This window comes from Musa acuminata, chromosome BXJ1-9 (genome assembly GCF_036884655.1).
Source record: "Musa acuminata AAA Group cultivar baxijiao chromosome BXJ1-9, Cavendish_Baxijiao_AAA, whole genome shotgun sequence".
NCBI lineage: Eukaryota > Viridiplantae > Streptophyta > Magnoliopsida > Zingiberales > Musaceae > Musa > Musa acuminata.
In genome coordinates this window covers 41,327,501-41,342,453 of record NC_088335.1, presented here as the reverse complement: position 1 = coordinate 41,342,453, position 14,953 = coordinate 41,327,501, and the positions used below count along the sequence as shown (strand labels likewise).

The window sequence follows — 14,953 nt, the reverse complement described above, 5'->3', positions numbered from 1 at the left end:
CTACGGGTCGTTTTTTGACATTGCAAAAGATTAGTCCATTGCAATTTGTTATCAATATTATCGAGCTTCAAGTTGAGTAAAAACAATGATACATGATAAATGCATCTTATTGATCTAACACTCCAACTGATATGGTTATTTAGTCATCTTAATGACACAATTAGAAAGATAAAATTATGTACTTAAAAAACTTTTATCTTTTTCAATTAGTTCAATTCAAATCGATTAACTGAATCAAAGAAAAGTATTCTCCCAATATTTAAATTATAAATTATTTCATAAACTAAATAATCAAAATTTAAATTATAAAAATCGCTTTGTTGTATGGATAAAATTATATATATTCCCATATTATTACATCCACTCTGAGTCCTTGTCATGTTGGTAAAAATAAATTAATAATGTTGAAAAATTAGCTTCTAAATCATTCAGTAACATCTAACTCGAATCAAATTAGCTCTTGCTAGTAAGTCTCAAGTAAGTTTTATAAGTCTTTAGATTATTAGAAATTTTTTGAGTTTAATTATTTCAATTTATGATCCTTTGAGTGAATTCACTTTCTTAGAATATCTAAATTTTTTTCAATATATAGTCAACTACTCATAGACTAAGGAATAAAACAAATTTGCTAGTTTTGCATGAGACTTTCACTAATTAGCAAAGGAGATCAGACATCATTTCCAATTTATTAACACTAATCAAGTTAAAACATGGGCAAGTTGATTCATTATCACATGCCCCATATATTTAATATACCCTAAATATTTAATGCAGTTGTTAACATGACATGACCTAAATAAAAGGCTTTGTGGAGCCACTGACCACACACAAAATAAGACAGGCTGACTGAATATGAAATAGAGAGGAAGGAGAAAAAGTATTTGGTGGTATATAATTATCATCATTGATGTCAGTGTAAGGTTGATGATGCCTTTCACAAGCTATTGTCACTAGTTGTAATATCACATTTAATCTTCTCATATTTGAATACAAGTGTTGATAAGCATCAATGTTACCTCATTTGAGCATGTTCCCATGCAAGGTGTATGGTTGCTTATGTTTATATCATTCAGAAAGCAACAGGAGGAAGATGCTTCCCATAGCCATACCTTGGCATCACATGATGTTCCTATCAAAGGCACATCTCGTGTATCAACCTAAAATTTTAAATAGATCGACAGAAAACACAGATTTACTATTTTGCAGAAGAAAAAAATTATATATACATATATATAGTACTAGGATTATTGTTTAAATATTTGCTGATATTTTGTGTGGAAAAACAAAGGTTAGTCATAAAATATTTCAGGTCTGATCCACGCACATTAGAACTTGAGAAAGTTTATCATTGGGATGAAGAGGTAGGCTGTAGAAAACTATTTCTTATGCCAAAATGACATCATTTAGGCCATAACAAAATCAGATTAGGTGCAATAACTTATCTTTCATTATCAGGTACATGAGGAACCATAACCTGATTTATTAAGAAAGCTACAGGAATGTAAATGAATGGTATAAAGATGTCACCAACCTCAATCTAGTAGGTGCAGGAATCAGCGAGTGAAGAGGGGAAGAATGCCATCAGTTTTGTGATAGTTGCAGCCATAAGCAAAGATTTATGTGTGGACAATAATTGTCAAGGGTTGCCAGAACATACACTAATTGACAGGAAGATTGGAATGCTTGAACTTGGCTTCTGGTCACTGTGATTTGGCAGCACAAAGGCCTGCATTCAATCATTTTATTTGGGTCTAACCTAATTGGCTTCACATCAAAATGAGAATCCAAATCTTGGTTCAAGACATGTATTAAAAGGGCAAATACTTCCATACAAATTAATTACTTATACTATACTTGCTTGGGTTGATAAAATATAAAAAAACAAATAATATTAAATTTACTATATGCTTCAGTATATGTATATCTATTCTCGATTTCAAATTGAGTTATACTAAGAAGTGAAAGTGCATATGTTTAGAAAGATAAAGTTGGATGGGTAACTAATCTATATGTTCCTTGGCAAGATTTTACAGGCTTGTTTTTGGATAAACAGTACATTGCCATGCATGGACACATAACAACAGAGATATCAAGACACATAACAATGAAGGCTTCCAATTCTACAATGATGCGCATCAAACGAGCATAGGAAAATTCAAGGATGGCAAACAACATCCACTGACAGACAGATCAAGAGGGAATAGTTCATGTTGCATATTGATTTTATTTTTCCTTTTTAATTTCCAATAACCAAATCCAAGAACTGTTGTTAATAGATCAAGAAAGATTAATTTTATATTATTTATGCAACTCTAACACCTTGGTAAATTCTTTGGATCAAATCCAACTAGCAGAAAAGTTTGTGTAATTGCGAGGAACGATGACACTGCAAACACTTTGATGGTTCGGACAACTCCTTATATTTGTGCAATATTCAATGGCTATCAGATCAATTTATAAAAGGGCTTCTGGTGTATTACCTAACTTAAATCTCTTTCATCTCCTTAAATCTATATTATCTTTTTCTGTGTTTTTGGTTCAAGCATCAAATGACATTTTTATCATGTATTTCCTCAACATAGTTTTATAGAACTCTCCATCGATTCTTCTATTCCTTGATACCATACTTGCATCACAATCGAAACATATTAATTTCATAACTCGAGTCGATATATTATAATAATACATGTAAAATCTAAAAAATTTCAAATACCAATCAAACTGAATAAAAAAGAGAGATGCTAAGTGAAAGATGTCATAGTCAAGCCAATTAAAAAATTCAATCTCTTTTATCTCACAAGCTGATAGGATCACTTCTAAATATAAGCTCCTTATGGTAACTTAGCTTGGTTATCAAATCTCTTGTAGTAATCAGATTAGGTTTAATGTTCACCGTAAATTTTTTTGATTCTACAGTGTATAATAGATCCACAAATCTATTTCTTGGAGGGAATATAGGACATGTTTCTTACTCAAACATGTAAAAAAGGAACCCTGCTCATCAGCATAAAGCAAAAAATCTTGGACTTGAAGTGGCCTCCTATAAATCTGATTCAATAATATTTATGGGGTGACAACGTTTTAGATTACGCAATCAAACTAGATATCGATATGATTGAGATTGCCTTTACCTCACAACTCAAAAGAATACAAAGGGTGGCATCACCATGATGGAATAATGATCTAAAGATGTCCTTGATCATTCACAGCTATGTACCATTTGGGTTCACATGTTGATGATGACTTGTGTTGGTATGTTCTTTCTTACAGTCAATGAAGTTGAGATTTCTGCCTCATGTGTCCACCCACCAAAATGCGTTGACTTTAACTGGACAACAATTCTTCATTTTCGGTGCTGAATTGCTTGATAGAACAACACACATGTCATATTTTATGTTCTAAACAATGTTTGATATAAAATAATAGTATACATATATCAAATCACTTATGAAGTTATTCCTACTTGGCCTATTTTTTTCCTTCAATGTTATCCAACGATAAGATCCTCCATAAATAATGTCATGTTAATACAAGGAGAAGATTTTTGTGAGATATATTTCATTTCATGTATAAAATATTATTACTGAAAATATTTTTCGTACATACAACCTCATTGAATGAGACAATGAAACATTGCAATGGAGATTACTCTCTAAACAAACATTTTTAGGTGTCAACTTCTAATTGGGTCATTCCTAGTGGGAGAAAGCCCATAAAGCACTATATTATATTGGCAAGTATCAACTTGTTTTAGTGATTATTAGGCATAAACTATACACCCAGTGACCTATGATTGATGAGAAATATTCTCTCCTCATATCTACTTTGTCAAACACATAACCAAACATCCATCTCTTTTATGTACTTCGAATGTCTTTTCCAGCAACACGAACTCTTTGATGTGGACTCAATTATCTCTCTAATCCTACATACTAACTAATATTAAAAATAATAATAATTTTTACTATATACATATTTGCAAAAGAGGAAATTCATAAAAATACTCCTCTAAATTATCATCCATACATCGCAAAACTCAAAACCCTTTCGTTAATTTGATTGCTCATAGTGTTAAAATATTTTTTTGATTAAGTTAAGTGATCATATCACATTTTGCTGTAACATCTATATAAGTATGTCTAATGGTCGATTATCTAAAATTATTAATTTTCTTAATTAGCAAATTATTTGCATTTAGTGCTCACAATAAATGCTCACTTTATTTGCAATTATGTTTCGCCTCAATTGCATTTATTGATCAAAATAAATATATGTTTTTATGCTATTTTTTTAGAAAAATGAAAACTAAGTCTTCTTATTAATTAAAAGAGTGGGGTAACTCGCTAGGAGTTGCTTCTAGAAGAATAGAAACCCTTTGTAGCTAGGAAATGTACTTCCCTATTACCCTCTCACGGATACGAGTAACTCTAACGATGTACAAAACACAGAGTGGAGATATGAGCTAACATTATTAATAGAATTTACATAGTTTAGCGAGTCTATGCATAGCAAAATTTATTGATGTCTTGTGTCTTCTGTATGGCATTGAGGATGATATAACATTCAGCTTGAAAGGTAGAAGCAGCATTGTAGGTAGAAATGCCTTCAGCTAGGCAGGTTCTAAGATTATCCTCGATGATAAAGTAAATACTTGCATGATCAAAAGCAAGGTTGAATAAGACATTACAAGTGATAGAATAGTTATAATTGATATATGCTGCTATGCTACTTAACCATGTTACAGATATTTCTATTTGGATTCTTTTACTATTTATAGCATCATTTTAAGGATTTTTAATATTTCTAAAACACTCCTATGTATATGAACATAAATATTTTCTTATTTTATTTTTTCTTTTTTTACTCCTCGATCCAACCGATAATAGTGTGGGTGATGATCACTCGTGAGAGCCAATTATGGAAGTGATAATAACTAATGGACCTAGCTATTTGGGTGATCATCTCAATATTGTCTTGATGCTAAATGCTTCTTTAAAAGGGTCTACGAAGAGATAGAAAAGAAGAGCAACTAGTCAACATAATGGATATTTACAATATCCAGGAAGGAAAAGAGAAGGGAGTTGTAAATATGAATAATGGAGAGTGTTAGTAGTGAGTGGAGAGGCATTGAAGGGTGCGACGAGTGGTATCATCTCTGATTACATCCATTATGGGCTTCGAGCGAGTATCTGAAGTGGCCAACAACATCAACAATGAGTAGATGAAATAAGAGATTATGGGGAAGAAAAAAAAAAAAAGGATAAGATCGGTGATGATGGGATTAAAAATAGTAAAATAATATTTTATTATTTTTTAAGAAAATATCAGGGATTTACTAATAGTAACAGACTCGTGAATAGCAAGTTATATATTAAAAGGATAATAATACACATAGTCATCATATAACAAAATAAAACCATTCATATATTTACAATTAAAATATAAAATATTTATGTCTATAAAAAAAAAGAGTTCTTATTGACTCTTTTGGAATTGAGAGATTTGAATCATTCTGTTTTACCAGTATTATTTTTAAACGAGAGTGATACAATAAAGAAGAAGAGGAACAAAAGGGAAAAATTACTAGAGAGAAAGAACATAAGATTTCAAGAAAAAGAATATGAATATAAGATAAAAACCAAAAATTAGTCTATATATATATATATTTATTTGAGTGCCTTGTATGCTTGTTGTTGACATGTTAAGCCTTCATGAATGGAGTGAATTCAATTCAATGGAACATCTAATTTTCTGATAATAACAATCTACTACTCGTATTTAATTTCATCATATCTGCAGGAACGCAATGCACGGCAAGCCGAGATGACATGGCCCACTCCATTTATCTTCTATATTAATTGTAGAGACTTCACACAACAACCATTTCTTTAATTGAACCAACGACACTCATGAGGGCGAACAATGTTCCCATCATCTCTCTTTGTCCTCAGCGGAAAGTACTTGGAGACTTTTGAAAATAATGAGTTTTAGACCAATTCTTGTGTATAACCTCCCTGCTGAGTGTGTATAAATAGCTATCAAGAATTCACTATCAAAATGAACTAGACAATTACATCTTATACATTTTATAGTTTCTTCTACAACTTCTATATTTATATATTCTTCGTTTAATTTTTATCATGGTTTCAGAGCAATCCGTAAGGTAGCTCTGTCAAAGCCTTCTCTTTTCTGTTCAGTTGGAAAGGGTAGTGCTACTGCTTACCTCTCCTCCGGTGTCGCGGCCACCTCATACCCTCACAAGAACCTCGCCTACATTACTGTGGTGGCTGTCGTCCTTGCAACTATTCCTCGGCCAGCGACCTCTCCTCCTCGTTCTCACATCTCACTCGAGCGAGAAGTGCTGCTGTCGCCATCCTTACCGCCACAACCATCACTGCCTTCCTGCGGCAATAGGAACAAGTGCAGTTTTTACAGCTTCCATCTGCAGCCGCTTCCCTCTACCGCAGCAATTTCTCTACAACTGTAACTACTACAGATTTTTTTCTTTCTTTCTTTGCACCTAATCACTGTAGCAATTTCTCTACATCTACAGCCGCTTCCCACAAAATATCTGGGATGTCTTCATTTTCCTCTTCCGATATTCCTGTCCCTATTTCTGCAGGGACTCTAAGCACTTCTCAAAGTCTTATCACTATCAATGTTGCAGCACTTATTCCCTTCAAATTATCCAAAGGCGACAACTACGCATCTTGGCGGGCACAACTTTCTAATCTTCTATTTGGCTATGATCTCCTAGGTTACGTTGATGGCTCTCTCCAATGTCCACCTGAAATGATCAACATCCCAGATGAACCCAGTCCAGTGCCAAATCCAGCCCATAAACTATGGTTACGTCAAGATCGCCTCATCCTCCAAGCTATTCAAGCTTTCGTTGCTGGATCCATTGCCCCGCTGATATCCTCATGTACGACTGCTGCAGAAGCATGGTGCAAGTTACAAATAACTTTGGCAAATCGCTTGCGTACTCGCATGCTCGGACTTCTCTCTAATCCGATGAAAACAAAACAAGAGGGAAGTACTATTGCTGATTATCTACAACATATCAAAGTTATCATCGATGATTTGGCTTTGATAGGTCATTCTCTTAGTGATGAAGAAGTCCTAATCCATACCCTCAATGGCCTAGGAGGCGAGTACAAAGAACTGACAGCAGCACTTCGGGCACACGACTCATCAATATCATTCGAAGAACTTTATGATAAGTTGATCGACTATGAGACATACTTGAAGCATGATGATAGGTTACCCGGACCACCTATTACAGCTCAGGTCAATCAAAAATCCAAGAGGAAGAGCAACCAGTACAATAAGCACGTCAACAACGATTCGGCTAAGTTGCCTCCTAGCCCTATGGGGCCCAGACTAAACCCCCCTTATCCATATCAAGGTGGTAATTTTCAGCCATCGCATCCTGACTTCACAAGCCACCAACGAGTCGTTTGCCAACTATGTGATAAAGTCGGACACTCCGCGAAAGTCTGTTGGTCTCGCCCTAGACTCCCTGCTCCATCACAGTGGCCTCAAGCGAATTTCATGGCTACTCCAACTCCTACCCAACCCAATTGGATTGTGGACTTGGGCGTCTCTCATTACATCACCTCTGATCTTCAAAATTTGTCCATCTACAACAACTATGATGGAAATGAAGATATCATCATCGGTGACGGTAAAAGAATTCCTATTACTCATTCTGGTTCCTTAACGCTTAGTTCACTTACCACAACTTTTACACTCGATGATGTTTTGTGTGCACCTACCATTAAAAGAAACCTCATTTTCGTTTCTCAATTCTGTAAACAAAATAATACCTCAATTGAATTCTTCCCTAACTTTTTTCTTGTTAAGGATTTGAGCACGGGGGCATCCTTGGTCCAGGGCCAGAACAAAGACAAAATTTATGAGTGGCCATCCGCTTCGCAAATTATCCTTCCTACTGCTCACTCTTCAGTCGCAGCTCCAGTTGATGTATGGCATCGTCGTCTTGGTCATCCCTCCCCTTTTATCCAGCAAAAATTACTTTTTCGTTATTCTCTTCCTACCTTGAAAATCAATAACACTGTTAATCATTGCAATGCTTGTCTTTGCAATAAAAGTCATAAACTGCCTTTTGAGACAACCTCCATTTCTTGCTCTAAATCATTTGAAATCATTTATACCGACGTGTGGGGCCCTGCCCCAATTCCTTCTTTTGACAAGTTTCGCTTTTATGTCATTTTTGTAGACTATTTTACTAAGTACACATGGTTATATCCTCTCCACCATAAGTATGATGTTTCCACAGTATTTACCAACTTTCGAAAGTTGGTCGAGAATTATTTTCAATCTTCCATTAAAACAGTTTACTCTGATGGCGGGGGTGAATATCAAGTCCTCGCATCCTGTCTCTCTGCTTGTGGTATACAACACCTCAAGTCACCCCCACATACTCCCCAATTGGTTGGCTCTGCCGAACGTAAACATCGGCATATTGTTGAAACTGGTCTCTCCCTTCTACATCAAGCATCCATGCCACCACATTTTTGGTCAGTAGCTTTTCAAACTGCAGTTTATCTCATTAATCGTATGTTCACTCCAATTTTACAATACCAGTCACCATTTGAAAAATTATTCCATAAGCTTCCAAACCTTCGTAAACTCAAAGTTTTTGGTTGTTTATGTTATCCATGGTTTCGTCCCTATGCGTCACATAAGCTAACACCACGATCTAAGCCTTGTACTTTTATAGGCTACTCTCTTGAACATAATACTTTTCGATGCTATGAATCCCAAACTAAAAAAATCTTTATATCACGTCATGCTATTTTTGAGGAGTTTGTCTTTCCTTTTCAAAATAATCCTACCATGCCAGCTACTCCGATAAACATGCATCACTGGAATATCCCTCCGATCTCATCACACGAACCTCAAATGACACCATCCAGTCCTTACCCTCAAGATCCGCATGCTACTATTACTCTAGTTCAACAGCTTCTCACTCTTAATGAAGCAATACCTTTGGCAACATTGCCACTGGCTTTACTTTCTCCTAGACCTAGTGACATTGTCGTGCCGTCGGTTGGCCCAGTCCATGACAGTGACTCGCCCTCGGCTATACCCCCAACACAATCTACGACTTCTATTCCCCCTCGACATCCAATGACAACACGCTCCAAAAGTGGTATTGTCAAACCACGTCAAGTTCTTGACTTACATGCTAAAACAAGTTCCTCCACTAAGGCCAGTGAACCCACTACAATCACTCAAGCTCAAAAATCTTCTCACTGGCATAAAGCCATGTGTGACGAATATGATGCTCTCCTCCATAACTCTACATGGACCTTAGTACCCTTTCATCACACATAAAATATCATCGGGTGTAAATGAGTCTTTCGAATTAAGCGGAACCCAAATGGATCCGTTGTCAGATACAAAGCACGTCTAGTCGCCAAAGGGTTTCATCAACGACCTGGTGTCGACTTCACAGAGACATTTAGTCCCATTGTTAAACCTACAACAATCCATTTTATCTTGAGTTTGGCCATCTCAAAGGGCTGGCACATACGACAATTGGATGTTAACAATGCCTTTTTACAGGGGACACTTACTGAAGATGTCTTTATGCAGCAACCTCCTGGTTTCGTTCATCCTCAATATCTGAGGTATGTTTACAAACTTTAAAAAGCTATTTATGGACTTCGTTAAGCTCCAAGGGCTTGGTATAACGAGCTTGGATCGTTTTTGACCTCAATTGGCTTTATCAATTCCAACTCTGATACCTCGTTATTCATTTACCAGCACAATGAAAGCATAATATATCTTTTAGTATATGTGGATGATATTATTGTCACAGGAAATGATCCTTTGAAGACTCAGGCATTTCTAAAGCACTTGGCCGATCGATTCTTCCTCAAAGATATAGGAACTTTAAGCTACTTTTTGGGAGTGGAAGCAACATTTACACCTTCAGGTCTCTTCCTATCACAAAGAAAGTATATTCAAGATTTATTATCAAAGATAAACATGCAGGATGCGAAAGAGGTTACAACTCCTCTCTCTACCAGTGAATCACTTAAATTATGTGATGGAAGTCCTACTACAGATTCGACTCAATATCGACAAGTCCTTGGCTCCTTACAGTACTTGGCTCTCACCCGTCTAGATATTTCATTTGCCGTCAATAAATTATCACAATTCATGCATCGACCATCTACTACGCATTGGTTTGCGGTCAAACGAATTTTGCAGTATCTTAAAGGGACTCTTAATCATGGCATTTTTCTTCACAAAAATACTTCACTCCATCTCCATGCTTTTGCTGATGCTGATTGGGCAGGGAACTTTGATGATAGAACTTCTACGTCCGGATACATTGTTTTACTTGGAGCTACTCCAATCAGTTGGAGTTCAAAAAAATAAAAGACGGTTGCACGATCTACAACTGAAGCTGAATATCGTGCCATCGCCACCGCCGCTGCTGAACTCAATTGGGTCACAAATCTGCTCAAGGAACTCAACGTCAACTCCACATTTATTTCTACAATATATTGTGATAATATTGGAGCTACCTACTTATGTGCTAATCTAATGTTCCACTCCCGCATGAAACACATAGCCATTGATTTTCACTTCGTGCGAGATCAAGTTGTCAAACATCAACTCCGTGTTTCTCACGTACATACAGCTGATCAACTAGCAGACTCACTCACAAAGCCTCTCGCCCGTAAACTTTTTTCATCTCATCGGTCTAAGATCGGCATCCTTGATGGAAGCTCAATCTTGCGGGGGCATGATAAGTAGATAAGATTTCCTCAAGGCAGTTGAGGAAATCTCTAAGCAGTTGAGAAAAATCCTCCATGCTGAATGTGTATAACCTCCCTGCTGAGTGTGTATAAATAGCTATCAAGAGCTCACTATCAAAACGAACTAGACAATTACATCTTATACATTTTTATCAGGTCCAAGGTTGCCAAATTATGATTGAAGGAAGGGTCGAGGTCGTCAGTCTCTTCATTTTCTGATCCCTCCCTTTCGTTTCCACTAGATTTATATACGTATCTATCCTTTTAAATTTATCCCTTTAATTTTTTTTTCCTATACATCATATCAATTCAATAAGCTGATATTATTATTATAGTTAATTACGTGAAAATTAATAATTTAGAGGGATAGAATATAATATAATATATATATATTTATTTGAAAGTGTATTTATATCAATTGGAGTTTCAATATCATCACGATATGATATGATATGATAGGGATCCCAATTCTAACACTACCATGATAAAGATAGGGATGGTTCCAATGACATCCTAGTGATTTTTTGAGGTTTTAAATAGATGGACTAACATACGAAAAAATAAATATGGAGTGATAAAAATAAAATTTTGCCATGTCTTTAAGATCCAACTGCAGTAGTAGGTGGAAAGTTTATGGCGACTGCTCAGGAACGTTTATGTTCCAATTATTATGATGGTCTGAAACATCAGTTTGTGATGGGACTTGGTGGAGGTTCTTCTCTAGTGACCTCCTCATGCTTCCATTACAATTTTGGCCATGTTTTCTACTGCTAAATATTTAGTTATTTTCAAGTCAAATATTAGTTATCATTTTTCAATCTTAAATAGTCAAATGAATTATTATTTTAAGTGTTCATATATATGACAAGACAAAATTCCCCATCCAAAGCACACAAAAATTGAAATCACATGACCAATTACACATGTACACGTAACACTCCTTATTCTCGTTGTGGAGGGAATAAAAGTCAAAAAGTATCTACAGCTATCATAACATGGGATGGCAATGATGATAATTTGGCAGCAAATTGTGAGGCATGTGACAGAAGAATCCTCAATATCTCCACATCTTTCTTCCACGCCTTCTTCCCAGACATGGATCCCCTTCCTCTGTTTCTTCTCCTCCTCCCCTTCTTTGCACCTCTCTCCTCTGCAGCTGACACCATCTCTGCCAACAATTCTCTCCCAGGGAGCCAAACCATAACCTCCGCAGGCGGCAACTTTGTGCTGGGCTTCTTCAAGCTTGGTAACTCCTCCAGCCGCTACTACGTCGGCATCTGGTACAAGAAGGTCTCCAAGATCACCCCCGTATGGGTGGCCAACCGAGAAACCCCGGTCGCAGACCAAAGCACATCAGAGCTCAGAATCGCCGGTGACGGCAACCTGGTCCTCCTCAACCAGTCCAAATCGATCGTGTGGTCCACTGATGCCAATATATCCTCCAACTCCACCCTTGCCGTGCTCCTCGATGATGGAAACCTGCAGCTGAGAGATGAGTCCAATGAGTCCCAGGTCTTCTGGCAGAGCTTTGATCACCCCACCAACACTTGGCTCCCCGGCAGCAAAGTGGGGTTGAACAAGGTCACCAATCGAAACCAGCATCTCACGGCCTGGAAGAACGACGATGACCCTGCTCCTGGGATCTTCTCCCTCGAATTGGATCCTAATGGAACCAGCCAGTACTTCATACTCTGGAACATGACCACGGAATACTGGACTAGCGGAATCTGGAATGGCCAGATCTTTAGCAATGTTCCTGAGATGACCGCGAACTACGTCTACAACTTCGAGTATGTTAGCAATTCGACGGAGAACTACTTCATCTACACCGTCAAGGATAATACGATCATCTCCAGGTTCGTCATGGACGTCTCCGGTCAGATCAAGCAGCTCACATGGCTGGAGAATTCACAAACGTGGATACTCTTCTGGTCTCAGCCGAGGCAGCAGTGCCAGGTGTATTCCTTCTGTGGATCTTTCGGTAGCTGCAACGAGAACGCTTTGCCGTTCTGCAAGTGCGTCCAGGGTTTCAGCCCCAAGTCTCAGAGCGACTGGGATTTGGGTGATCAAAGCGAGGGATGCCAGAGGAACACCCCGTTGCAGTGCGGTCGAAGCAACTCGTCCAGGACGGAGAAAGATGGGTTCCTCACCATGTCGAACATGAGGTTACCTGTGAACTCGCGGACTCTTTCCGCCGTCGGGAGTGACGGAGCCTGTGAAGCGGCCTGCTTGAGCGACTGCTCCTGCACCGCTTATTCTTACGATAGTGGTGGGTGCTCTGTGTGGGACGGGGATCTGCTGAACCTGCAAGAACAGTACAACGGATCAGATGCAAGCACCCTTTACCTTCGTCTTGCCGCCTCGGAGCTGCAGAGTTCCAAAAGCAACAAAGGAACGGTGATTTGGATCGTCGTCGGTGTCGCGGTGGCCGTCTTAACTTGTTTGGCCATCATATGGTTCATGATACGGAGGCGTCGGAAAAGGCAGATGATGAGAGCATCAAAGGCTGTGGGGGGTGGTCTGGTGGCGTTTAGGTACGGTGAGCTGCAGCATGCCACGAAAAACTTCTCGCACAAGCTCGGTGGCGGAGGTTTTGGATCGGTTTTCAGGGGGTCGCTGCCCGACTCCACCGTCGTCGCGGTGAAGAAACTGGAAGGCATTCTTCAGGGGGAGAAGCAATTCCGGACGGAGGTGAGTACGATCGGCACAATTCAGCATGTCAACCTGGTTCGCCTGCTCGGGTTCTGCTCCGAGGGAAGCAATAAGCTGCTGGTCTACGAGTTCATGCCGAAAGGTTCCCTCGACACCCAGCTCTTCCAGAGCAATTCGGCAGCTTTGGATTGGAGAACGAGGTACCAAATCGCCGTGGGAATCGCGAGAGGATTGGCTTATCTCCACGAGCAGTGCAGAGACTGCATCATCCACTGCGACATAAAGCCAGAGAACATACTGTTGGACGATTCATGCGTCCCCAAAGTGGCGGACTTCGGCCTGGCCAAGCTTGTGGGGCGAGACTTCAGCCGGGTTCTGACCACCATGAGAGGAACCAGAGGCTACCTTGCACCGGAATGGATCACCGGCGTGGCGATCACGCCAAAAGCCGATGTGTACAGCTACGGGATGATGCTGTTCGAGATCGTATCAGGGAGGAGGAACTTGGAGCAGACAGAGGACGGGACTACTGGTTTCTTCCCCACATTGGTGGCCAGCAAACTCAAATCTGGGGATGTGGGAAGCTTGCTGGATCACAGACTGGAGGGGGAAGCCGACCTGGAGGAGATGGAACGAGCCTGCAAGCTGGCATGCTGGTGCATTCAGGATGATGAGAGCTGCAGGCCAACAATGGGGCAAGTGGGTCAAGTCTTGGAGGGATTTCTGGAGGTCAACATGCCTCCCATTCCCAGATCACTTCGAGTTCTTGCTGAAACCCCAGAGGAGATCAATTTCTTCTACGAGTTCTCCTCGAATCAAAGCAGCAAGACCAGGAGTGCTACTTCAAATAGCACCCAGACCAAAAGCACTGCATCAAACAGTTCTGGTGTCTGAAGGTAAATGCAGAGTGCAGTCTTCTCTAGCTACCGAGTTTTCGGAAGAATGGAAGATGGGATGTTTTCAACCATCTGCATGATTTACTGATCATAGTAATCAGAATCTTATGCTCCTGCATATGAGGATTGTATGTCTAATGTCAACATATCCCAAAGTTAATAGTAAAGCATGTTGATATTTGTTAATTAATTGACTGCGTATCATAATCTTTTCTAACTTTGATTAGTAATTTACTTTCATACAATATTCATCATATTCCAAAATCATAAACAATTCAATCTGGACAGTCATAACCTATTCAATAATATTAACAACTCATATCTATACGAAATCCTACCAAAATTTCACGATTAAAACTTGAAGAAGCGATATAATCCTTATACAATCCAAGAAGTTATATACCATGATATAACCATAAAAACTCTGTATTAGATCACGCTCAATATCAATTTGTTTACATAATTACAAGATCACTATATCATATCTAAAATAACATTTCACATTAATATTATACAAATCTAAAATATAGAAGGGTTTCAAATAATAATATTTTCCCTCAATCATGTCCACCCTTAGACTATTCCTCTTGGTCTGAAAAATAAAAA

At 38.4% G+C, this 14,953-nt stretch overlaps 1 protein-coding gene across 1 annotated transcript; it reads left to right on the top strand.

Moving 5' to 3' along the window:
* Positions 1 to 11,810: 11,810 nt before the first annotated feature.
* Positions 11,811 to 14,537, top strand: LOC135593544 (G-type lectin S-receptor-like serine/threonine-protein kinase At2g19130). Its single transcript, XM_065083672.1, has one exon. The coding sequence runs from the start codon at positions 11,895 to 11,897 to the stop codon at positions 14,343 to 14,345; it is 2,451 nt and encodes an 816-aa protein (XP_064939744.1). The 5' UTR covers positions 11,811 to 11,894; the 3' UTR covers positions 14,346 to 14,537.
* The last annotated feature ends 416 nt before the right edge of the window (positions 14,538 to 14,953 follow it).

What these genes read in the sequence shown, in the direction of transcription:
- LOC135593544 (XM_065083672.1), top strand. Translation starts at nt 11,895, where the DNA reads ATGGATCCCCTTCCTCTGTTTCTTCTCCTCCTCCCCTTCTTTGCACCT.